Below are 25,456 nucleotides of genomic sequence, written 5' to 3' on the forward strand. Positions count from 1 at the left end.
CCTGAAGGCATTGGTCCTAAACAATTAAAAAAAATAAATAAATAAATCTTACACTTTTATAACTGAGTGGAATTTGAAAATGGTTCCGTATTGTCAGCCAATCATCTTCCAGCTCTAGCAGGCTTCAATCAGATGGTAAGTTGCACCTCCTGAGGTACATAAAACCAAGACCTCTGAAAGGAAAGGGGTTGTTAAAAGTTTAAACTCTCTTTAGAAATCATATATCCATCTCATAGGAAACACTGATAATATTACTACTATAGTACTGACATTCATATTGTGTGTCTATTGCAGTAATATTGTATCCTGACGTATCTAACTTGTGCTCAATCTGTGGTACTGGGATTTAGTGTCTTGCATTCAGCAAAATAACAAATAAAATAAAAACTTAAATAAACGTAAAAATAACAACCCCTTGTACTGGACAGAGTGATCTCTAGCAGAAATATTCAATCCTGCTGGCATCTTTTTCATTGGAGACATTTTAAAGAAATCATGTTGCTCTGTGCAGTGTGTGTTCAATCATTTACAGGAAGCAAACTAAACCGGCTGCCAGGTTCCTAATACAGTGGGACAGGCAGCGCGTCGATAAGGAAAAGTTTGCTGTATTTATTTTTAAACAATACAAATATGTATATTCACACAGCACTGGGTACATTTCACTGGGTGGTCATGGAGATCTACAGCTTTTTTTTTTTTTTTTTTACTTTGTTTCCATGCTTTATCCTTTATTTACAGATATGGATGACATCTGTGCCTATGGCCTGTCTGTGGCTTTCACTAAAGTTGTGGCTCCTTCTACTGTAGGGCTTTACTCATCCTGCCCAAATCGCATTAAGAGTCTTTTGAGTAAGATTGAAAGTAAGTTTTGATATTGTGCACTAAAAATGTCTTGCTGTGTGTTTACTACATAGGAAATACACTAACACCTATACACAGGTCCCTTTGAAATGATTGTCTAATATACAGTTGTGTGTGTTTTTATTAGAACACTCCATTGCTTCTGTTGTGATTGATGTGCTGGGCATATGAAATCAAAGCACTGGAACCAAAAACTTGGAAAATTGTAAAAAATAGGTTGATTGATTAAACTCTGTTTAAAATAGTAAGAGAAAATGAACACATAGCCACACATGGTAAAAAGCAGGAGACTTTTTCAGAAGTTGTTTAAGATGCCTAACTGAAATTCTCCCAAAGAGGTTTTCGTGCAGGTGGGTATATAAAGGAAATCAATTATCAATCAACTTAATATCTTTGGGGAAATCCACAAGGTGTTGATTGTTCTGGAAAACACGCTTTAATGTTATCCAACTAGAATTAATGAATTGAAAATATCTAAGACCCCTTGAATTCAATTCCTCAGCTGTTTATTTGATTTAGTTATTTACATACAAATGTCAGACCCTCAGACAGCAGCAATATGTAATATCAACACATTATACAGGCAACAGCATACGCCATATCAGGAGGCTGTGTGGCCCAGTGGTTAAAGAAACGGGCTTGTAACCAGCAGGTCCCTGGATCAAATCCCACCTCAGCCACTGACTCACTGTGTGTGATCCTGAGCAAGTCGCCTAGACTCTGTCTTTATAGTACAAGTACATTGTAAAAATAGGTAGGACTGACTCTGCCCTACAGTGTGCAGTTGTTTTTAAAAGTGAGAAAACCAAATTATAAGTGGTGAAACTGCCCTAACACAATACAGTATTTTATTAAACGGAACAAATAGGGTGTTTCTGTGATATGATCTCGGAGTGTCTTTTGATGTCTTATCTTCAATGGGGCAAATTATTTTGTGATCCCACTCTTATGGTTGCAGGTTGCAAGTTATTTCTTAAAATTATAAGTTATATATTATACATATTTTTTTTTTCCTTTCTTTAGCATATATGATAAAGGAATCAGAACGAAGACAAAATAAATTTTCACCTGCACAAAAGAAGGGTTCTCTTTGGAATTTTGTGTCCACTTTACTCACTATGATTTTTTACTGGCCGAAATGGTCAATGGACAAGAAGAGAAGAAATGTCAGATACCTATTTATCAAGTTCAATGCCTGGCACTTCACAGGAACCGATAAGTTATGGGCGGGCCTGGTCATCACTCTCTGTGAATCGTTTCAATCTATTTTCGGCTGTTTCCTCATCAGCGTTTTCAGAACTTCTCAACACATAGATGAGTCTGTCAGGAAAACAATAAAGGAAAGCCGTGAGCCGCAGTGGATAGCCAAAAAAATTTGCTGCTTTCCCCTTTGGCTTCTTGCAATTGTTTCAGTTTTACTTGCCATTGGGTTGATTGCTGTTGTTGTAATTGTTGGTTTCCCAACTGGCAACAGTTCTGGTGATGGTATAACAGTGATCGAAAGCATGGCTATTGCAACGCTTGGGCTACCAGCTGCCGGTGTGGTTCGTTTCACCCTTATGTTGAGTAAAAATCTAATGTTCAACCAGGATTTCAATATCCAGAGACGGATGGATGCACCCAAAATGAGCGCTCAGTTGGGCTTCATGAATGATGTGCGGAAAGAGGTGGAAGTTCTCATCAACTTTATTCACTTCATGGAAGTCTACGAAAGAAGGAATATCCGCGTCGTCTTGGAAATTACCAACTTGGATCGGTGCACTCCCGAGAAAATTGTCGGCGTTTTGGATGCTATAAACATCTTGCTTTCCGGGGAAAACACCCCGTTCATTTCCATCCTGGCGATTGATCCCAGGGTGATCGTGAAGAGCGTGGAGAGCTCCAAGAGTTTTGAAAGCATGGATAAAAACGGTTATGAGTTTCTAAACCACATCGTGACTCTGCCCTTTACGATCCCCGAAATGGACATCGGTTCTAAGCGTAGGGTTTTTAGAAAACTTGTAGAACGTCAGTCAGAATTTCCCGATGATGGTCAATTTGAAAAAAGCCAGGCGATCTCATATGAAGCAGAGAGATCAAAGATGCTTGAAGAATCTTGCATGGAAAGCGGAATCGCACATGAATCTCTGATTCCTTTGATTATCAGTACCCCAGACAGACGAGAACATAACGTTGACATTCAGAAAATAGTTAAGGATTTGATTAAAGAAACACTGCGAGTCATTATCGAAGAAGGAGATGAAGGAAACTTTAAATATTACCTCATGGAGAACAGCATTCATATGAGAAGAATTATCAATTCAGTTAGAGTCTCAATCATAATCATGGCTAGCCAAAAGGGGGAATTACCACCAGCAAGGGAAGTTGCGGCGTGGATAGTCCTGGCTAATCAGTGGCCATGTCGTCTCAGCTGGATCTTACAGTGCATCGAAGACGATGAACAAAGAGCTGAGATAGACAAAGACTTAACTGGAGAAGACAGCATTGATGGGACCAAGCTTCTGTGGGATGTCTTTTGCGAATCGAGGATCGAGTTCCACCTGATAAAGGACCAAATTAAAAACCTCCTGGAAATGGATGGGGATCCCGAACTGTTTGAAATGTTTCTCAAGAAAGATTTTTTGCTCACCATACGGCACGCCAACTGTTTTAAAGCGTTCACCGTCAACCTCGACCTGTCCATCAAGAAGGAGCTGGAAATAATCTGGGGAAGCAAAAATCGAAAGCATACCATTACATTAGCGAAGGCCATGCCACTAAAATCCGGATTTGTTTTAAAATTAAGTAAAGACGATATGTGCAGTGAGGTAAAGATCTTCATTTCTTATGATCGTACACCCGAACATAATTTATATCTCTACTTAAAGTCTGCAAACTTAATTAGCTACTATAAACCAGGGCTGTCCACCAGATGGCTCTTGAGCCATATATGGCTTATTCATCTCCATAATATGGCTCTTTAATCATTTTATTTCCATTAGTCATACATATATGTTTGGGCTCTGAAGGAACTCCCTGGCAATCAATATGGTCATTTAAAATTAAGCATGAAGCTTTACAAGCACTCTTAGTTACCAGAACCCTCAGACCTCTTCCTTTGTCTCCCCTAACTGATTGTGTCTCCTCATAACTGGCATACTTGGAAGGTAATCTCTACACTTGTAAGCTCTTTGGACCCATTGGGATTCATTTCATCCCTAAGTGCTGCTTCAAACGTCATTTTCATTGCTCTCTACACTTTTCTCTTACTGTTTTATGGTGCTTGCCAGCAGTGGTTCTGAGTTGCTCCAATACTAAACTCTGTATGAACGGTCAATCGTTTTGCATCACCCTATAGAACTCATTTTGCTTCATAAAGTCGAATGAAACCTGCTGAATAATGTTACGTTAACAAATTCAATTACATAGCACTGTAGTTCTCCATAACGGAAAACAATCTGAAATATGTGAAAATCGAACATGAACTACTGTACTATTACGTATTTTTTTGCAGTATCATTTTTTGGTTTATTATGTCTCAATCCTTCTAAGTTCTAAGTGATGCAAAACTTCTGGCCATTGCTGTAGAGTGGGTTGACCTCCTAGGGTTATACTTTGATTGTAGCCTTGCAACCAGAGTGGTTCTGGTTTCTAATAGCGGTTATCATAATATTGTTTTTTCTAAATCTGCCTTTACTTCAGCAGGTATACAATTGTTCAAGTTTTCAAAGCACTTCTAAAAGATTCTAACCTGTTTTCCTGGCCAAATAAAATAAAGGTTATGTCCTGTTCTAGAAGAAAAGGACAATGTGAAGCTAGCTTTGAGTTCTAGTGGCCTGTCTTAGACTCTTAGACATACTGTATGCAATGTAGACTAGATCAGCCTCTATGTTAGTGTCAGCGCCATCTAGTGCACACCAGTGTATTGACAGCAAAACTAATTGAATTACCTCACTTAAGTGGACTAGTCTGGAATGTGTCTTTGCTTATGTTCCAAAACAGTGGTGTACTTGACAGACAGCGGCAGGGTTAGAAATGAATCTGCATCGAAGCATAGCCAGTATGCTTAAAGTAAAGACCGGCCAGGTAAAATAATAATAGCTGAATGAATTAATATAAATACACATTTTATTGCTATTCATTTATATATATATATATATATATATATTAATATATATATATATACACACACACACAGAATATTGAATGATCGAATATGAATTTTTTAGAGTGTGTTATATACCTTTTTTATTCGCCTTCAGAGGATGTCCGTAGACAAACCACAAGCCCCGAATAAAAATCATATAGCACGAACGATCATTCAGTATCTGCTTGCAACTTCTATCAGAAAAATAATGTAATCTTTGTTTCCCCCCCCAGATGAAAAAACTCAACTTCAGTGAGATAAATGCTGACAAGTACATGCAGAGAATAAAGGAGAACAATCTCGATGGACGAGCGTTACTTTTTGGCCACTACAACGAGATCAAAAATGTCCTTCAGATGTCCGTGGGAGAATGGACTGACTTTAGCATTCACTTCTTAGGAATAAAGCCACAAGCTGTCTGCCCTCATGTAAGAGAAGGGCTGAGGCCGACACAGAGCACTCTGTTGACATGCAGCACAGGCGTGCAGATTTAAACAACACAAGAGCTGACACTAGGGTACCAACAATGGTAACTCCAGTGTCACAATTTAATAAAGATAGCAGAATACCTAATATTGATGTAAAACTGCATTGATCGCATCAAAACAAAATTATGTTTGAGAACTTACTGCCGTTAGATAGAATTTACCAGCTTGCAAATAAAATCAGTGAATAAACCCTTTTTATTTCTATTATATCCATTTAGATTATGGTATGTAATCTAATCATTTTTTGGGGTAACGCTTTACATGAAGTGTCTCTACTGTGCATTTGTTTCGTAGTTACTTAGTAGACACATGCATGCGTTCTTACAGTGTTACAATGTTACTATGCATAGTTATAATGTACTTAATGTTTCAATCTTTTTGCAAGATACATGAAAGTAAACAATAGACTCAGAAAAGGGTTAGGTTTAAAGTTGGGGTTACAGTGTGCAAAAAAAATTACACATTTAAGGACACTGTAACCAGGCGCTGGTACATAACATGTGTAACTGCAGGTAACAAATGCAGCTCTTGAAGAGGGCGTTGCTAACATAGGGGTCGAACAGTGGGCAAACAATCGCTAAGAGAGATCTCCACGCCACTGGCAGACAGCCACTACAGTATGGCCAAAATTTTTGCGACCCAGCACTAATTAACCCCTGGTTATCACAACAATTCATAGAATGCCTAATTCTTAAGAGTTATTTTACAAGGACAGTTATTAGTGGTCCAGTATAATACATGCATGTGTGTATTTTTGTGTTTGTTTGTTATTATTATTATTTTTTTTAATCTTAAATAGCCTGTGTCAGAGTAAAGATGCTGCACGGGAGCCTTTAACGTTGTCTTTAATCTATGTTACTATCACAACTTGCCATGCTGGTGTGCAGGAATGCAGGGAGTGTATACTGGGACTTTTAAAGCTACTTTCTTACGTAATTGCATTTTCTTTTGCAAGCCTTTTCTTTTGACTCTTCTCCTGTGCAACCAACTTGATCCTGGTATATCGTCATTTATTAGAATTTTTTTTCATCTTATCTTTATTATTTATAGATTACATTGCCAATAACTATAGCTTTAAATACAATAAATAAAACCCCTGGGTATAATTTTCAACTGAATTGATTTTACAACAAAACTGCATCCTTTTATATAGTCGTAAACCACAGCATGGATTTGTCCATTTTTATTTATTTATTTTTTTGTGGAATTGGGACAAACAAAAACAGCCCCAGGACAAAAGAAAACACAAATTGAGATTTCTGCCAGGATTCAAAACCAGACTTTGCAAGGCTCTGTGAAAGCTTGTTTTAGGGAAGTGAATGACACAAAGGTAAGAAATTGGTGACAGGTGTGATTGTCACAACCAGGATTAGGTGGAAAAATGAGCGACAGGGAAGGAATTCATCAAACACAGCTGCGATTTCAGCTGGAGAATGTTTCCCAAAGATACTTGAATCAGATCACAATCAACGTGTAAGACATCACCCTGATGTTCCTTCAGGACTTTCTGCTGCACCAGTTCTGATTAAAAAAGAACGGAGAGCTTACAAAACACAGTAATTCCAGTATAGCACGGTTTGTAAATGTGTTACGAATAATATGACACTGCTTTACAAAAATATTATTTGAAAATATAATAATATATATCTAAATTTTAGAACGCTAAATATGCTACACCTCACAGATATCTATCTATCGATATATATATAATATATATATATATATATATATATATATATATATATATATATATATATATATATATATATATATGTGTGGTGTGTGTGTGTGTGTGTGTGTGTGTGTGTGTGTGTGTGTGTGTGTGTGTGTGTTTTGTGAAGCAACATTGCGTTTTAATCTATTTCTCACCTTTTTTTTTTATTTTATTTGTTTTGTTTTTACTGGGTCGTCCCATGCAGTAGCTTGATTCTCGACAAAAAGCAAACGATTATTATGCTTTCAATTTTGATTTCACTAATGTTTTTTTAGCCTCGGTTCTTTGCAGGACTTTTTCAGCCTGAAAAAAGAAACAAGGACCAGGGGTCACAAATGGAGTTTAGAAAAAGGGGCATTCAGAACAGAAAATAGGAGACACTTTTTTACACAGAGAATTGTGAGGGTCTGGAATCAACTCCCCAGTAATGTTGTTGAAGCTGACACCCTGGGATCCTTCAAGAAGCTGCTTGATGAGATTTTGGGATCAATAAGCTACTAACAACCAAACGAGCAAGATGGGACGAATGGCCTCCTCTCGTTTGTAAACTTTCTTATGTTCTTATTTCTGACGTTGTCATTTCAAACTTTGTCCACCCCCTCCCCAAATTTCTCCACTCCCGTCTCGTGACATGTCAGCGTTCTGTTGCTAAGCGCGTCACTGCTTTTGCTCCACCGGCCTCGACGCTGGAGGCTGGGAGTTTCTGAAGCTGTCTGTCTGCACAGCGAAACCAAACTGCATCAAATAATTGATCTTTTTAAATATATATGCATATAGAAATAAAAGGTTTAAAAGATTCAAAACTCTCACACATAGGTTATTGGAATTTTTAAATAACTAATAGCAGACATGTGAGTACCAGAAAACTGAATTTTTATTAAAGAACAAAGAAAAACTATATATACAAATTATGTAACTTAGTCTAAAGGTCTTGCCTTTGCATTGAATTTAAGGGGGAGGGGGTAGGGGGGGCAGACAAAGCATAGCGACATATAAAACAGAATTGCAAAACAACAAATTTACAATGTTTTCAATGTTTGTAACAATGTGGATTATGCAAGATTACCCTCGGTGATGACTCTGAATATTGATTAAAAAAAAATAAAACACAGAACAAACACATTCAAAGCAGTTGTTAAAATAGCACAGGTCGGGCGGCTTTATGCTGATTCCGGAATATTAATAAACGCGAACAATGCATATACTGTTACAGAAGAACACCCACACGTTCTACCTGTCTGTATAGATGTGAGTTTTGTGACGTCAAAACAGTCTCGGGTACATCTTCAACAGAAAGAGTTGTCAGGTTTTTTATTTATTTATTTTCAGGCAGCTGAAAAGGCTTTTAACTTTAGAAGTGAAAGCCGTGTGTAAAGTGACAGCAGCTAGCAAGCAGCTGGAAACACGAAGCCTGTGTCTTCTTTTGATGTAATGTTAGAGCTTGCCCTAGCCCGGTGATAGGTGAACTTCTGAGAGTTCAGGAATGCGGGGGGGGGGACACACTGCTTGTGTCGAGCTGCTTGCTTGCTTTAAAGACAACTGTCAAGTGCTGACACATGCAGTTTCTTGCTTTACAGTTGTTCGATTGCGAAGCAGCAAGTTGTTTTCAATGTTCAAAGCAGGGATGCTATGACGTTAGGAACGCAATGATTCAAGACATGAGTTGTTTGTATAGTAAAATATTAACATGCTGTTACAGTGAAGTCAACTTTATATTTTTCAATTCAAACTTCATTTGGTGTATTTTCATATAATATTATAACTGGCCCCCTTTTTTTCTTGTGTTGTATTCTTTACTGTCCTGGTAAGGTACAGGATAAACAAACTGACCCCTAAATAACTTTAAAAAACTATGACTACACAGTGTCTGTTATATGGAAAGTCTGCTGTTTTGACTCATTTGCATTGTTAAATGATTTCAAAACCTTGGTACACAAATGCTCTGTTTGAATAATGGGAACAGGCAGGTACTAAACCAGCTAAATAGCTCAGTGCACCCACACACCATGACACAATGCTGGCAGGTGGGCGATCTTAAAGTTTTGTTCTAAAACAGAATTCAACCTGACACCTTGTTGCCCTGACATATGTCTGCAGCTTAGCCAGCCCCCCCCCCCCCCCCCCCCCCCCCCCCACATTGTTAAATTACAAAAGCAATAATTACAGTAACAAAGAATGCATTTCTCTTTTTGTAAGTAATTCGAGGAATGGCAAAGGCACTACTTATTAGTCAAATGTCATCACATGCCTGCAGAACAAATTAACCTCTTAATTACTTCTTTGTAGTCCTGAACGTTTTAATATGCATTTCCCTACCGTTTGTTAGCCGCCACTTCTCTTATTGCTGAGACATTTGTTTTGAAAAGTCGATGTTGTATCCAAACCTTCTTTGTGTTGGTATATAAAAAAAAAACAAAAAAAACAAACAGCTATAACTTCAAGGCACACTGATTGACACTGCAGAAAACCATGTACCTTGCAATAAACTATACATGCCTCCTCTGATTTATTGTCCCCACTTAGAAGACTGTTATCCCCATGTACAGCTGATGTGCCCAGTTATCACTTAAACATTCCATAAAGGGTTTTCAAATAAAAGCAGTAAACTTGGATTTGATATTGCCCTAAACTAGAGATTACAGATTAGAGGTTGATCTCTTGATGAGATTCCTGCAACACAATTGCAAACAGCCTACCAGAAATGGGGAAAGTAGGTGGCCCACTAGGTAGGCTTCTCCAACACACTGGTCACCAGAGTGCATCAGCAGTGGCAAAACAAATGGGAAGTGGTCAGACACAGCCGAGGCCACGAACACTTAGTGATGGGCGGTCTTTGCGAGCTCCATGTACCCACCTGCTGCTATAACTGTTTAAATACCTCACCTGTCATTTTTATTTTTATTGTCACCACCCTGACAGCTTTTTACAAGTATAATTTTAAAGTCTGTTTCAGAGCTGTTTTTAAAATGTCCGCTCTAGTGCACTAGGGTTTGAGAAAAAAACAAAACATAACAAGTGCTCTTGCTTTTCTGTTCTGTACCACATCACGGATCATTATCGCTGTGTGACCTCTTTGATAATGTGGACAATAACCCTTACACCAGCAGTGCACTAGAGCGGCCGTTTTGGAAACAGCTTTGAAACAGACTTTAATGTTATAAGCGTAAAAGGCTGTCAAGATGTTAACAATGAAAAGACAAATAACAGATACGTCATTTAAACAGTTATAGCAGCAACACGTGAGGACGGGTAACTGTATATTTTTCGAAACCCGCTACTTAATCTTTAAAGATAATAAGAGTACTTGCTTTATCTGAATTGCACTGAAAAGGGCAGAAAGGGCAGCTTTGTATGGGTAAGGCAATATTAAATGATCTTGTACTGTGTCGCATACATTCACTTTGTGCTTTTGTGCCATAAGTGACAGCTTCTGATTTGCACACCCAAAAGGAATAGAAGACAGACAAGGGGTGAAAAAAAATACACAACATGAAAAAGTCAAAAAATAATTAAAAGGTGTACTTTATAAACACAGGATTGCAGCTATACAATTAAAATACGAAAGTGTACCTTTATTTGCAAAATCCCTGGAGTTTATAGCAATCATATGACAAGGGAGCGAGAGGGGTCACATGATACTTAACAGCCAACTAGCGGATACTGTACAACCACGTGATAGGAGTGAAGTAAACACGTTTCAATCACGTGATATTCGTTGCCAGCAGCTGCCTGTTTCATGCAAGCGCAGCACCAGCTTTGTGCGTGAAGTGCTGAAACCGGAATGTGAGTCCCATAATAACAGTAAGTGTTTAAAACTTATTTTAACGCTGTGCAGTAAGTTAAGACAATGCATTGATTTTGCGCGGTGTACAGTGCATGATGCACGCTGCATAAATTCCCACAGGCAAATCAACTGCAGTGGCATATTCCTGAACCGTGTATTGTTAAAAACTATAAAGGTAATCTCTGTCCAGTCTCTGTGTTAAGGGGCTTAAAAGAGGGAAATAAATAGGCAGTGATTTATTATTATTATTATTATTATTATTATTATTATTATTATTCAACTGAACAACATATTTAGCAGAGATGTGGAATTAGTAAAAAATCTACAGTAAAAAACGTTGGAATCCATAATAAAAACAAATATATAATGCTTATATTTTGGCATTTGATATGTGGGGTGCAATGGACGCATTGTGTTCATGCAATTGCAGTGTTAAACACAGCAATCCGTTTATTATAATATATCTGGTAATACCCCTCACATGTTATTCCTGTGACAGGTCCATAAACAGTTCCAGTACTGAATAGAGTTTAAAGACAAATACTGATGATCTCAATGATTTATCAAATTAAATCTAGCCACAGAGTCATTTCTGCTCAGATGCAAGGGGATTACCTCTCAATTTTTTTTTGCTAGAAAACTGTTAAAATATGAAGTTTTATTCATTTTATTTGCTTAGGTCATAGAAATAAAGTCGTCAAACTGGGCTAACATTTTTTGTTAACCTGCTACAAATTAGCATCTCCTCAAATGAGGACAGTGGCAGTGAATGAAGTACACAGCCCTTCTTTTGCATGCACCTGCCCAGGCACCTTTTTTCTTAATCGTGTGATTTAATATGTTATCAAGCACACTTCGAGGAAACACCTCCCCAGTATTAGGTCCACTTCAGATGGATTGACCCTTTTGTTTTTGCATGCTGTGCTGTAAGGCAGCCTCAATTCAATAATGCAATAATAGGGTGGGCCGCTATAGTTTAAACAAAAGAAAGGGTTAAAATATTTAGTTCAAATATTGCTGATGGAAAGAACAAAAACAGATTTTTTTTTTAATGAGATGCAAAACAGAAATACCTACTTTGTAGAAAAGGAAATGTAGGGGGACACAGCTAAAACCCTGGGTGACTAGTAGCATCTAAAATATAATGACAGTGTCTTTATTTTTATATAGCACCTTTCATGGTGGACCCCCATCACAAAGCACTTTACAGAGGCAGGCTGTGAACTGTGCATTATATGCAGAGTCACTTACAATAGGACACTGATTTAACATTTCATCCGCAGGATAGAATACAAGGAGGAAGGGACTTGCTCAGGGTCACACAGTAAATTAGTCAGTGGCAGATGTGGGATTTGAACCAGTGACCTTCTGCATACAAGCCCTGGACTTTAACTCTCTGCAGTACTGCACTAGTACTCGGATAAAGGTTGATTTATATATACTGACCCCATTGAGCAACTTTGAGAATCTTACATTTTTCCAAATTCTAGGTGTGTAGCCCTAAAGAGATATCTCCGATCAGAGTTTGGCTCCTGATAACAGGATAAGGTTACTAGTTTGCTAACTGCAGTAGGATTACTCATAGCATAAACTGCTACAGCATTACGTTGTGTATATCAGTTTTTAAAAGCACAATTATTATTATTATTTTTTATAAAATCAGTTAATCTCAACATTTTTACCGTGTTCTTTTTACTCCGAAGCTCCGTGTGAGAAGCCACAGCGAGCGAGCGAAAGCACGATGGAGAACGGCGAGAAGAGACAGAACAAATGGTGGTCAGAGGGAGATACTTTTGCACTGCTGGCCCTCATTGAAGAACTCGGTCTGGTTCGAGAGTTGGATAAAAAACGCCAGCGCAATGACTCCCATTTCAAGAGGCTGAGGCACACCCTGGCCAAACGCAACATCGATTTCACTGTCAACCAAATCCGCAACCGCTGGAAGAGCCTGAAACACAAATATCGCAAGATCAAGACCGTGGGCTACCGGAGCGGCGCCGCCAAACTCTCTGCCATCGAGTCTTTCCGCTACTTTAAGAAGCTGGATCGCATGCTGGCAAGGAGACCCAAACCAGCGACCCCGCCTCATTTGGGAAGCGACAACCTGGTCGTGCTTTCTGCCTCTGAGCTTGAGGATCACATAGACAGTACGCTTTTATGAGCTGATGGAGCATAAAAGGGGACAAAGCCACTAAAAACACCTTTCATAAAAATACCAGTAGCATAGGGTGTTGGGTAACACTTTACATTGTCCCTAATTGCTGTGTATTTACCTAGTAGTTACTTAGTAAATGCATGTGTACTTACACAAAATTGCAATGTTATTATGCACAGTTACAATATACTTAATGTGTAAATTATTTTGCATGATATAACCCTAATCCTAACCCTAACCCTACCTCTAACCCTAACCCTTTTCTGATGCAATTGTGAACTTCCATATATTGTGCAAAAAGATATACACATTAAGTACAATTTACTATGCATAATAACATTATAATTATGTGTAGGTGCACATGTTTTTACTAAGTAGCTACTGTGTATACACACAGTAATTAGAGACATCTAATTTAAAATGTTTGCGGGCGCTGTAGAGCAATCCTGGGACTCCACAGTTTTGACTTCACTGTCTTTTATTTGACTTAATTTACCTTTATTGTGCCAGGAAGTCACTTAAGATTAAGACTGTCCTCTATGAACAGCACCTGACCTAGAAGAAAGGTCAACAAACCTCAATGTCACATATCACACACTCACCATCCAGTTATACATATTATAACATCAAAGACCACAAAAAAAGCATTCAAACATTATGTAGAACTGCACTCCGTTGCGTAATTATCAATGGTGTGTTTTAATTCACGCAGAGATACCAAGATAAAGCTCTCTGAAGATCAGGACCAGGGGCAATCTAACTAAAAGCTTTTTTTTTGTTTGTATGTTAACAATTTCTCCATATACCTTAGGGACTTCAAAATATACAGTACATGAGTTATAAAAGACATCATTTTGCACAGTAAAGCAGTGAGTAACTGCACAAGGCAACAGCTTCTGTACAGCAAGACACCCTACATGCAAGCTAGTGACATTTCAGGGGTACCGTTTTTCAGTGACTGGCCCAGACGTTTTGCAGGTGTTTGAAATGGTTTGTCCAGTGCAGGTCCTATTACCTGGCAGGTCTTTTCATATCATCACAGGTGACCCACAGCAACCTTCCAGATTGGTAGCCTGGGATCCCCTCAGCAGTGGTCCAGAGGTGGATGTCGCTGAGGAAGACGTTAAGGATCCTCATGCGCTACCTGTGGGTCTCAAGACCCCTGCGTGGGAGAGTGGGGAGGAGATAGTCACCTTAGGGCCTGCAGGGGAATACCTGTTCCCGGTCAAGACCAGCGAGCAGCAGCTGTCCCCTGCACAGTCCATAGGGGGCTCCACTGGACCCCACTGCACCAGTTCCACACCGAATTTGCTTGGTAAGTCAGAATTTCAGATTTTGGTGTAAGGTTTGTGAATTAAGATAAACATGGAATTATGCAGATGAGACCAGACCTTGTTTCAAATTGCAACAGTGTTACTATTTATAATTTCCAAATACCCACGTTGCATTCAACATTGAACGTTTAGATACAGTACGTGCCACTTTTGCTATACATTTGGCCCTAGCTGTATATTGCAAAGGGTGTTGTCGTTTGTTTTCTCCCTGTAGGTGGTGCCGAAGACGCCAACACCCTAATCCTCCAGCAGCTAACCTTGCTGAACCAACAGCTGGAAGAACAGATGGCCGAGCAGCGGGCTTTCCATTGCAGTGTGCTGGGAATGCTGGACCGGCAAATCGAGGTACTGCAGCAGCTCTCCAACAATACCAGGATGCCACACCGGGGCAAGAGAGAGAGCTGCCCCAGCCAGCAGGTCCACGGTGCCTTGGTTCACATCATGAGGGGTGTGGAGCAGGCTAGGGCCAAGGGACTAGTGCAGAGCCCTTCCAGACAGCGCCCCCTTGAGGCAGCTCTGCCTGTCTGGTCTGTGCCCCTTCTGGGGCGGAACCAGGGCTCCTTCTCCTCAGCATTATCCTCGACCAATGAGAACCCGCCCAGAGCTGTGACGTCACGTGGAGGGAAGGCGGAACCTTCACGCATAGCAAATCAGCTCCTCCCTGCTCCTAAAAACTGCCAGCACAAATGAGAATGCAGCAGATAAATAGGAGCATTCAAACATAATATAAGTATGGTGTTTTCAGATTTTACCGTGTAGTATTGACTGATTTCTCCTTCCCCACCCTCAAGTGGGGGGGGGGGGCCACACACATGCAGAAATGAAATTGCAAATATGAGTAAGTGTACTATTTCTGCGCCAGCTGTCATACTCAAGCTACCTTTAGGGCTGGAAATGTTTGGTTTTCACTAAACTAAACTAAACTAAACTGTATGAGCACAGTGCAGTGTAGCTTTTCAGATCTCCCCTTTTTTCTCTTTCCCTGCTTGCGTCCTGTTCCCTTAGTCCCGCCTCTTCTCACTCCCTATTGGCTTCCGTCCTCCCCAGTACTTCGTAAAGCCGAAAGCTATTGGCTGACCTGGACGTGCAATTACACAAATGAGCCAATTAAAGACATTCTATAATTGGCACATTTACTTTCCAACAATCAAGGCTTTCATTTGACAAGCGTTTGGTCGAGCGTCATTATCATAATGTCTTTTATTATTATAATGCCTATTAGAATTATACGATTTTAAACCATCAAAAATAAAACCTGATGAACCTCTGGATCCTCCAAATAAAAAGAAAGACAAATCTGGATGTTGAAAATGGAAGGAAAAGACAACAAAACAAGAAAAAAAAAATGCAATAAGTACACTGTCACATTATCTATTTAAATTTAAAAATGATTATTTCTGTAAAGTGCGTTTTCCGATTTCTGTTAATTGTGTACTAAGTAGGCGACAGTAAAATCATTTAGTTTTAATAAAAAAACAAAAAGCTCTTACTATTTTCACACTGTACAGTAACGTGTAAGATGCAGCAGCATGGTTTGTTTTGTGTTACGGGGAGGTTAAAGTAAAAAGAAAGTTTGTTACAAGTGTTCATGTGATATTAGGCCTACTGCTGTATTTCTTCAAGTTTTTTGTTTTGTGTTTTATTTTTTTTAAATCGTGTCTCCCTACAGACATGTCATACAGGAGATGTCATATTCTGATTTGCTGCTGTATAAATGGCTGTCCATTCTGCTTGCCTGTCTTGCATACAGCAGTGTTATGTTTCAAAGAAGGTTTCAGGATGTGCTGTCTTTCCATTTTACGTAAACGCAATATCCTGTCGTGGTGTTGCCATTTTGTAATGTTCACAAAGGGTGCCACGTGCACAGGGACAGAGAATGAAGTTGGAGTCCCAGTGAGAACACACACACACACACAGAAAAAACTGTGATGAAGTTGGTTTGATATCATTTCCACCTGTGCCTGATTGTAACCAGTGCCAATTGCCCTTGACTTGTCATGCCCACTAAAATCACAAGGATGTAATCCACTGGTATCAGAGATGTTGCTTTCAATGTTAAAGCCTTTTTTAACATCCTGGTTAATTTCACCAAACCTGTAGAAAGCTCTTGGCTGGGACGGTGGGTGTCTCACACTCACACTTGTATCAATACTGCTGTGTTGGGAAGAGTGACCTGGAAGGAGCTGTATAAATGTCAGTGGCATTGATACAGTGGGAAGAGTGATCTCCCAACGTGTACTGTATTATAAAACTTTAGCTTTAATTACTGGCACACAGACATCCCAAGTCTACGGAATGTGTTTCAAGGGACAAAAGCCTATAAGATGGGAGTTTTGCTTACATGTGACGGCCAAAAATGACTATTTAAGTTGTTATCAATCTTATAAACCCATGCCCTTATGTGAAAGGAAAACAGCTGTTTCACAGCCCACTGAAAGCACTAATGTTAGAGTACTTTAACTACGGCTGGTTTCATAGATCTTAATTAGGACTTGGACTATCTAATGTTACCTTAGGTAAGGCAGTATGAAATATATTACCTAGGCTGAGTCTTTAATAAATGACAAGTCTGCTTTCTTTATCCTGTGCACCACTTAAAATTAAAAAAAAAAAAAAAACACTAGTGTCATCATTTCTGTACACTTCACAATACTAATGAAAATAAAATTATTTTTCTATATATGAACAGTTTTTTTTGTTTGTTTGTGTTTTTTTTATAGCACTTAATTGAGGCAGCAGGTGCGAATGTTATATTTCAAATTGCTAATTAAGCCTCAGGTTTAAAAATCCTTGAATTAGTCAGTGTAAAAGGTGGCTGCACAGCATTTGGGAAAAAAAACAATAGAAGACACCTGCCATAGCACTGTCAGTACTGAGTGCACGGGCATCATTTCTTCAGGATTTAGAGTTGCAAGTATGTAAGGAGTTAAACTTCTTAAAAATGACAATTTCGTAAGGTTTAACAGCTTTGTTTAATTCCTTTAGACAGACTAATGTAAATCCTGAGAACTGAGCGTGATTAGTCATCTGCTGTGTAGAAACTTCCGTTTAAATTGTTCACAGTGTCTAAAAAAGTGTTCATGTATGAAAAGACAGCTTTAACTTAGGAAAAAAACGTAGGTTTAATAGGACAAGAAAACAGCGTTGCATTATTAGCATCAAAGGTTCGTTTGGAGGTGAAGATTGTCCCTCTGCGGTGACTGTCACCAGGAAGTAGACTGTCCGAGGAGCAGCCAGGTAAAGATTTTGTTGTTGTTCTGTGATTTAGTTTAATATTTGGTAAAGTTCAGTACGTTTACGAATCACACTTTCTTGTTACGAAAGCATGTATTTTTACGCGTAGTTTTCAAATACACACGACGTAGAAAGGTCGAAGGGTTGTGTTTTTATTTTAATTAAAAAGTGAAAAGGCTACGTGTTTTGTTGTTTTGTTTTCTTCGGCAGTATTGCTTCTGAAAGAGACTGATAACCTCTGTCTGGCAGAGAGTGTTGGATACCAAAATGTTTCGTTATTTATTTATTTTAAATCACAATATCGAGTACCTTAGTCCTGTGGAGTCTGGTTTGGAGTCGCACTGAAATTCAGTAATTTATGTTGTTTTTTTGTGCCTTTTTTTTTTTTCAATGACGTAATACTTTTACTCAAAACAACTGCACCCACGTCCCTTGCACTTTACTTTCAAATGTCAAACGCCAAACATTTTAAACATTAACAGATAATGAAACCCAGTTAACATATGAACAAGCCACTCTGAGCCTGACCTGAGGGTAGGTTCAGCACGGATCTATACTCTGGTCAGAGCTGGTGCTTCACAGGTTTTAAGTGTCGGCTAGTCCATGAAAATATAGGTCCATTATAAATCCCTGGAGTGTTAAATTGTAAAGACTATTTGTTAGTCTGCTCTCCAGATTGATTTGCTGAAACCTTGTTTGGGGGTTTAAAGATGGATGTCCAGTATGATGCTAATAATACATACTGGTGTGGTGTTAGAAAGTGGTACATTGTCAGAATGTGACATGTGAATAGAAACTTGACCCATAACGTCAGAAGATGGTACGCTGTCTGATTTTGGTACAGATGCAATCAATTGCGATTTGATTAATGTTTTCCTATTGTCAAACATCTGTAGAAATTCTAAGCAGGGCAATCACAAATAAATAATGTGTTTAGTTACCGACAAAACAGTACAGTAGTTAACACTGGTGTGTATTCTAACGACTACAGTTGTAGTGTTTAGTGATGTAACGTCAGTACTGTGTTTTATAACCTCCACAGTGATGGCAGATGAGTCTCTGTTTGAGTTTCTCCACATGGAGATGGTGGCCTATGTTTACAAGCATCAAAATGAGGACAACAGTAACCAGGTAGGTTAAAGTTTAATGTTAAATACCCAACTTTCTCATATACTGTGCTGGCATTTGGAAAGTTATTTTCTTCTTGATGTGTTTCATTGTTCACTTGTGCTACTGTTCTTTCAAATCTAATTAATCAGTGTTTAATAATAATAATAATAATAATAATAATAATAATAATGATTAGAAGCAATCAGCATTCTCAAACTTTTTATGAATATCATACTACGTTTTTTGTTATTTTTTGCAGGAAAGGGGAAGCTCCTTGTCAACTTTGGAAGGCATGGGTTTCCGAGTAGGACAAGGACTTATTGAAAGGTATGCAAGAAAAATATCCTTGGATTCTTGGGATGTTCCTGGGTTTAGGGTTACCGTATGACTCCATGTACACTAGGACGTTGGGGACGGTTTTGGCTTTTCAACTCTCACCCCAATGCATTCTGGTAAGTGTAGTCCTGCTGTGAAAGGTACCTGAGACAGGGAAAACGTTGGGGTGAGTTGAGCTGTCCTAGTGTACCTGGAGTCATATGATAACCCTACCTGGGGTATAATATGAAACCTCTACAAGAAGTTATGCAACCAAACAAAAGCCTCCTGGACCAACCGAATGTACCAGGTGTTTTTTTTTTTTTTTTGCGATACAGAAATGAAGAGGCCATTCAATCTGAAGATTTGTGATAATCCAGCCCTAATTGCTTGCTTTTTAATCGGTACTGGCAACATTAAAAATGTGTCTTCCCCCTATATCAAGGTTCACTAAAGATACCCCGTCTTTCAAAGACGACTTGGACGCCATGAAGTTTCTCTGTAAAGATCTGTGGATAAACCTCTTCAGGAAACAGATTGATAACCTGCGGACGAACCATCAGGTACACCTGCTTGTTGTGGGCAAAACATGCAATATGTGTATGCAGAAGCCAAATGGTTAACATACTGCAGTCTGGGGCTGGTGTCAACTGCAAATCAATTCTCTGTTCCAATTCCTTTCTAAATTCCAAATTTCAATTCCTTTTTGAATTCCAAATTCCAGTTCCTTCATAGGGATTGCAGTTGGAATTGATATTTTTAGAGTCCTGGTAATCGTTGTGATTTGTTGAACTGCTTTCATTTGAAGCCAGTTGAATTGACAAACAGTGATTTCCATTTAAGTCATGTCACTGTGAGAAGCTCATTTTAACAGAATACTGCTGATTGCAATTTGGATTAGTGATGTGTTGGAATTGATTTAAAAGGGATGCAGGCATAATGCAAACAAAAAAGCAGTGACTCTTAGCTAGCTGTGTCAAGAAGAGCAGACGGTCAAATGATAGCAGAGCAACTTTAAATCTCTTTACAGGGTACCTATGTGTTACAAGACAACAAATTCAGTCTCCTGACACAGTTCTCCAACAGCAAGCAATACATGGAGGAAGCCCCTAAAGTAAGATGTCGTCTTATTTTACACATTGTTCCATTTATTAAAAGGAACAAAGATATTTACTGAAACTTCCCTGATCGCAATCCCTTCTCCTGCAAGATGTTAACTGCGCCACTGTGTCTGTAATATCTAAAAGAAACTTGATTGGATCAGCCTATACCCAGATAAGCCACAGTAGATGTTTTAGTACTTTTACAGTACCAGTGAATACACCTGGATTGCATCAACATATTTTAATGGCTTACCCCAGGATAACCATGGATAGGTGGTTGATGCAATATAGGAATGTTCCCCAGTGCTGTAACATGCTGTAAAATAGCTGTAGCTTATCTTGCGCGTATAAAATCCATTTTAGCAGTGTGCCTTCATCACGGTGTACAAGGACTTAAATCCACTACCGGCATGCACACACTCATTCCGTTTATCGCTTCATGACTTCGAACATGCCAAAAAGGCGTAGACAAAAAAAACGGCACGACAAATGAAAGATCAAGGGACCTGTTCAGTAGATAAACGGTATGAATACTGGCACTTGGAACCGAGGTTATGAAAGTCAGACATCTGACCATGCGTGCGAGTCTCTTCAGTGCATTTCTTTCTTTGGCGCTATACAGGGTGCCAGAAAGAGTGCTGTTTTGTGCGGTGTTTAACTCTGCCAACGTGTAGCTCGATGTCTTATTACCTCAGTTGTGTCAGTTAACATGCGGACCAAGCTATTCTGTAGCTGTTAATCGTTTTTGTCTTTTTGTTTCTTCCCTTGCCAGTACCTGGCGTACACGTGTGGCATGGTGAGAGGTGCCCTGTCAAACCTGGGCATTGACAGCATTGTGACTGCAGAGGTCTCTCTCATGCCAGCCTGTAAGTCAGCACAGTTGCTTCTCTGTAAAGGCTTTAAATCCCAAACTTAGCCATCAGGAATGCACTAGTTGCAGTTGAATTAATGGGGTTTTTGTTGCATACTGAATGTCTATATCCCTGAATTGGTATTCATCCCAGTTTCAAATGCAAGCTTTTTAATGGGCTATCTGTCTATTGCAGTGGTACCTCAAAACAGTGCCAATGCAGAACAACAGGGTGGTATATTTACCTTTTTTAAAAAAAAAAAAAGTGTTTCTGCATGCAAGCCAACTCGGATATAGTGCATAGGATGCTAAATTATAGCCCCTTGTGTGAATTTTTTCTTATATTTTATATAGGTCTTTGCGTTCTGCTGTGCAAGTTGCCAATAATCTCAACAATAACAAATGTGTTATTTTGTTACTGTTTTTATTTCATTTGTTTTAGATGCATGTTGATGAGTAAAGTGCTAAACTGTAGCCCCAAAGACATGCAGGTTTTAAGTGTATTAAAGCATTGTTTTTTTTTTGTTTTTGTTACAGGTAAATTTCAAGTCGTGATTCAGAGGTCCTAAAAGTGTGATCATGCCTAGAAAGTTGGTTTACTTTAAAAGAGCACCTTCAGCTTTTCTGAAGCCGATGGCTCTCTTTTCTAGCTAGTTTTACTTTGCACACCAGTTATAGGGGTGCAGCAGAATCTGAGACGGTGTCAGTAGTGGCTGCAAGGGCGGCAGTGGTTTGCACAAGTCTGCAAGGTGTTTTAAATTGTTCTGACCATCTTGGCTCTCTGCAAATTGTGTCTTTCCCCTCGTGACTGACATCGAATCACAACAAAGGGATGCATCTTTTAAACATGTCTATAGAGATACTGTTTGCACAATAGTATGTGCTACATTGTACAGGTGTTTTGCATTTTTCTTTGTCCAGCCCTTGTAAATTCATGTTAAAAATTAGTCTTAGATAAGGAACCTAGAAAACTAAAAGCGCTGGCAACAGCCATTGGAAATAATAATTGGTTACACAATGCGTTCCAGTAACCATTTCAGATTGTGGTGTATTGTGATCGCCACTTTCAAGCCTCATTCTAGAAGCATTGGACAGGCGTTCTAATATTCTGTTTTCAAATGTAGACAGATATGAACGAATTGGAACACGATCATATAACAGAATTTTAATGTTTCAGATAGCTATATCATGCAAACACATCCTCAGGGCCACGCCATAATGGTATTTAGCACTGGTGCCTGCCACTGAAGACTGCAATCAGCCACAATCTGAAAATGCTAAACAAAGCTTGCTATCGAAACCTACTGGGGTCTGTTTTAATGATCTCATAAGTGGGGGTTCTTTATTTTCTCTGTTTTTCTTTAGAGATGTTAATATAGAGATAAAAAAAAAAAAAAAGTTTCAATAAATAAAACTGACTGAATAAGATGTTTTGCTACAGTTTATAAAATCTATCGCTGTATCTTTTTTTAAAGTTTAACAGTGGACCATGTTGTGTGCAATTATTGGAAAAACTATCGAACACCATAACTAAAGTACAATTAATGTAAGGTAATAAACTTAACTACTTAGAATGTGCTTTTTATGGTTTGTGTTTAATCTAATACTTTCAGAAGCCAAAGTTTCAGCCTTTGATTTGGAATATTCTTTCTTTTCATTGGAAACATCTCTGAAGGTGCAATACTATAGAGAAGCCCCATCTGGTCCTCAGATATCAGCGTACCTCCATTGCACTGTGCCAGACCAGGCATTGAGGACAATATTGGGTGCGGACCAACATGGAAGAGAGAGGCGCTTTATTCCATCAAAGACTTGAAAGTTAATGCCATCTGTTAGAAATGCTTTTCGAGTGCACGATGATCTGGGGAGCGGTGAAAATGGCCCTCCTGTTGAGACTAGGACGACAAGAAACAATCCAGCCTTTTTTAAGATAAAAATTTAAAAAGAATAGCATTTCTGTGTAAGGTGCCAGGATGTTTTATATACAGCAGATAATAAATGCTAGTGATGGCTTTAACCACTCTGAATACATTTGTACGCCAAGTGGGTTTTTTTAAATGTGAGTTTAGCTAGCCAAAACAGTTTTTGAAATATTAAGCCATTAGGTTTTTTGAACATATTTGAAATTCTGTTTTTATAGTAGGGATTATGTGTTCTATTGTTTAAGCCGTTTGCTTAATTGATGAGAAGGTGTCTTTGTGTCTTGTTAAAAAATACATTAAAATGTTATAGTGAAAAATGCAGGCAGTATTTTTTTTTTTTAAGAGCGGGTTTCTTGTTATATCTGTATGTGCCACCAGGGGGCAGTGTAACATACTGGAAACATATGACTGCCATAGAGTTACACAGGTCTTTGTTTTCTGATAATGCTGGTTGCCAATAATTGCAACAATTACAATTTTTTTTATTTTAGGCAAGTGTTGTTGTTTCTGAAAGCTGCTTTTCTTAAACAAGAAACCTAACAAGGAAAGTATTTTGTTAATAGAAAGATGCTATGTGACGTTAATGTGGTGTAGTTCTTAGTTCATGGTGAATTATTGGTACTAACACATGTAATATATTATTGGTAGGAAGGGGTATGTTATTGATTTAATTGTCTCCATTGACTGGGGGTGGAAACAAACCCTATTTTGATTTTATGAGCCATTGGTTTGAAAATCAAACATTTTAAAGTGTAAGTAAGTGTCTTCTAGTGTCTGTCTGTAAAAATATGTGGTCGATTTAAATACAGTGTTTATTTAGCCCGCATAAAGGTTTCTTTTGATAGAGTTTATATTTAACTAATATACTTGTACAGTGCTGAAGAAAGAAAAAAGGAAAGAAGTTTGCGAGGGAAAGCAGCCAACAGCAAAAACAATAAGGGTTGTGAAGAAGTGTGTATGCATTGGTAATTAGAAATGGGAGGCACAGTGGGGTTATTTACCAGCCTGATACCCAGGTCAGTGCTCTTTCAAATCACTTGCCGCTTATGTGATTTGGTTTGTTTGTTTTTAGATATAAAACTGCGTTTAGGAATAATTGAATGTACATTATTTGCAAAGCAATTGCTTTCCATTAAAAGCAGGTCTTTGCAATGAATACAATACAGAGCCTAAATCAAGTAACAGATGCGGGCCGGCGGGGGGGTCGTTCGTTTCATTGCATCACTGACCAGCTTTAAGTCCAGGGGCAATTATTGCTTCTGCCAAATAAAGTCGGGTAGTTTATTGATTGTATTGTGAAAACGACAGCGTGCAGAAGCATGGGAATGCAAGCCATTGCTCTGCTACCCAACAGCTGTTCGCAGAACTGTTTGCCTGCAATGGGGGCTGGGCAGATAGAGTTCAGTGACAAAGAATAGGAGTTGTGCTGTTCATAGGCATTGCTCTCAGCCTCTGAGCTGTGTGAGAACCCCTCTCTGTCTATTGTTGTGCAAATAGAACTTCGGGTGGAAAACAGAGGATGCACAGACAATGTTTGTGCCTCTACATAAATACTTTTTTTTTTTTTTTACCCTGTTACCAAGAAAGCAATCTGCTTGTCTTTTTTTGCAGTTCTTAAAAAGAGGTTCATTCAGTTTCCAGTGGGTTTAGAGCATTATGCGCCCACGCTAAAAAGGACATCTATCGCTTTGAACGAACACTTGCTCATGAAAACAACATCGCAACAAATAAATTGCTGAATTAATTCTGAAGTCTTAAGCCGATGTGAAGGAATGGCAGGGTATATATTTACTTTATTATCATGACACATTACCAACATATTACCTTAAGCCTAAATCGTAAGCGTATTACAATTTGTACCAAAATAGTATAGTCAAGTTATGGATAGGCTGTTCGCTTAGGTTTTTTATATTTGCTACAGGCATTTTATATTTTTTTCGTGGAATTTATCTGTGTTTTTTTTTTTTTTTTTTTTTCAGTGCAAAGAATTAAAAAGTTGAAACAATAACAACAAATTAAATTTGAATGAGAGAACCCTCATTATAACGAGGTAGAACTTTCTGCACATGCATGCTGGAATGAGATGGCATTGATAAATCGCTTTATTATGTACATTTGGCTATAAATGATGCCTTATGTGATTCCAGTTCCTTATCGCCCTCTTAATATTAACTGCGGCAAAAATAATAAACAGTCTTTCTTTCATCACAGTTCGGTAGTTAAGATATACAGATACAATATATGCAGATATGGTATAATATCTTATGTTTATTTTCTTATTGTACTTTGATGAGCTCTTTCCCCCTCATTTCTTTATGTTTTTGTCTCTCCCTAAAACCATGTATTTTTTCAAATTGATTTTTTTTATAAAGGGTTTGTCAGTCGGAAGTTTCTGAATAGTTTTATTCTAGCGTGACCTTGGGGTTGGGGGAGGGGTTCTTTGAAAACAGTGTTCTGTTG

General features: G+C 38.5%; 3 protein-coding genes across 5 annotated transcripts; all 3 read left to right on the forward strand.

The window, feature by feature from the left end:
* Positions 1-740: 740 nt before the first annotated feature.
* LOC121304831 (NTPase KAP family P-loop domain-containing protein 1-like) lies at positions 741-5,602 on the forward strand. The gene is made up of 4 exons (XM_041236240.1): positions 741-865; positions 1,198-1,211; positions 1,885-3,668; positions 5,221-5,602. Exons 1-4 carry the CDS (start codon positions 741-743, stop codon positions 5,479-5,481), a joined length of 2,184 nt encoding a protein of 727 aa, XP_041092174.1. The 3' UTR covers positions 5,482-5,602.
* Positions 5,603-10,897: 5,295 nt separating this feature from the next.
* On the forward strand, positions 10,898-15,854 carry LOC121304829. The gene is made up of 4 exons (XM_041236239.1): positions 10,898-10,990; positions 12,677-13,120; positions 14,171-14,443; positions 14,677-15,854. Exons 2-4 carry the CDS (start codon positions 12,715-12,717, stop codon positions 15,150-15,152), a joined length of 1,155 nt encoding a protein of 384 aa, XP_041092173.1. The 5' UTR covers positions 10,898-10,990; positions 12,677-12,714; the 3' UTR covers positions 15,153-15,854.
* A 1,670-nt stretch (positions 15,855-17,524) lies between these two features.
* LOC121304961 (trafficking protein particle complex subunit 6b-like) lies at positions 17,525-24,933 on the forward strand. 3 transcript variants are annotated; one of them, XR_005948011.1, is made up of 8 exons: positions 17,525-17,699; positions 18,739-18,827; positions 19,066-19,133; positions 19,567-19,684; positions 20,152-20,235; positions 20,997-21,090; positions 21,612-22,625; positions 22,750-24,917. XR_005948011.1 is itself a non-coding variant. In XM_041236414.1 (8 exons), the coding sequence occupies exons 2-7, from the start codon at positions 18,741-18,743 to the stop codon at positions 21,641-21,643; spliced, it is 483 nt and encodes a 160-aa protein (XP_041092348.1). In that variant the 5' UTR covers positions 17,525-17,699; positions 18,739-18,740; the 3' UTR covers positions 21,644-21,664; positions 22,750-24,933. The 3 variants fall into 3 exon arrangements, 2 of the variants coding, with proteins under 2 accessions (XP_041092348.1, XP_041092347.1); XM_041236414.1 differs by having other exon boundaries at positions 21,612-21,664; positions 22,750-24,933; XM_041236413.1 differs by lacking the exon at positions 22,750-24,917 and having other exon boundaries at positions 21,612-22,648.
* Positions 24,934-25,456: the final 523 nt, after the last annotated feature.

This window comes from Polyodon spathula, chromosome 40 (assembly GCF_017654505.1).
Source record: "Polyodon spathula isolate WHYD16114869_AA chromosome 40, ASM1765450v1, whole genome shotgun sequence".
NCBI lineage: Eukaryota > Metazoa > Chordata > Actinopteri > Acipenseriformes > Polyodontidae > Polyodon > Polyodon spathula.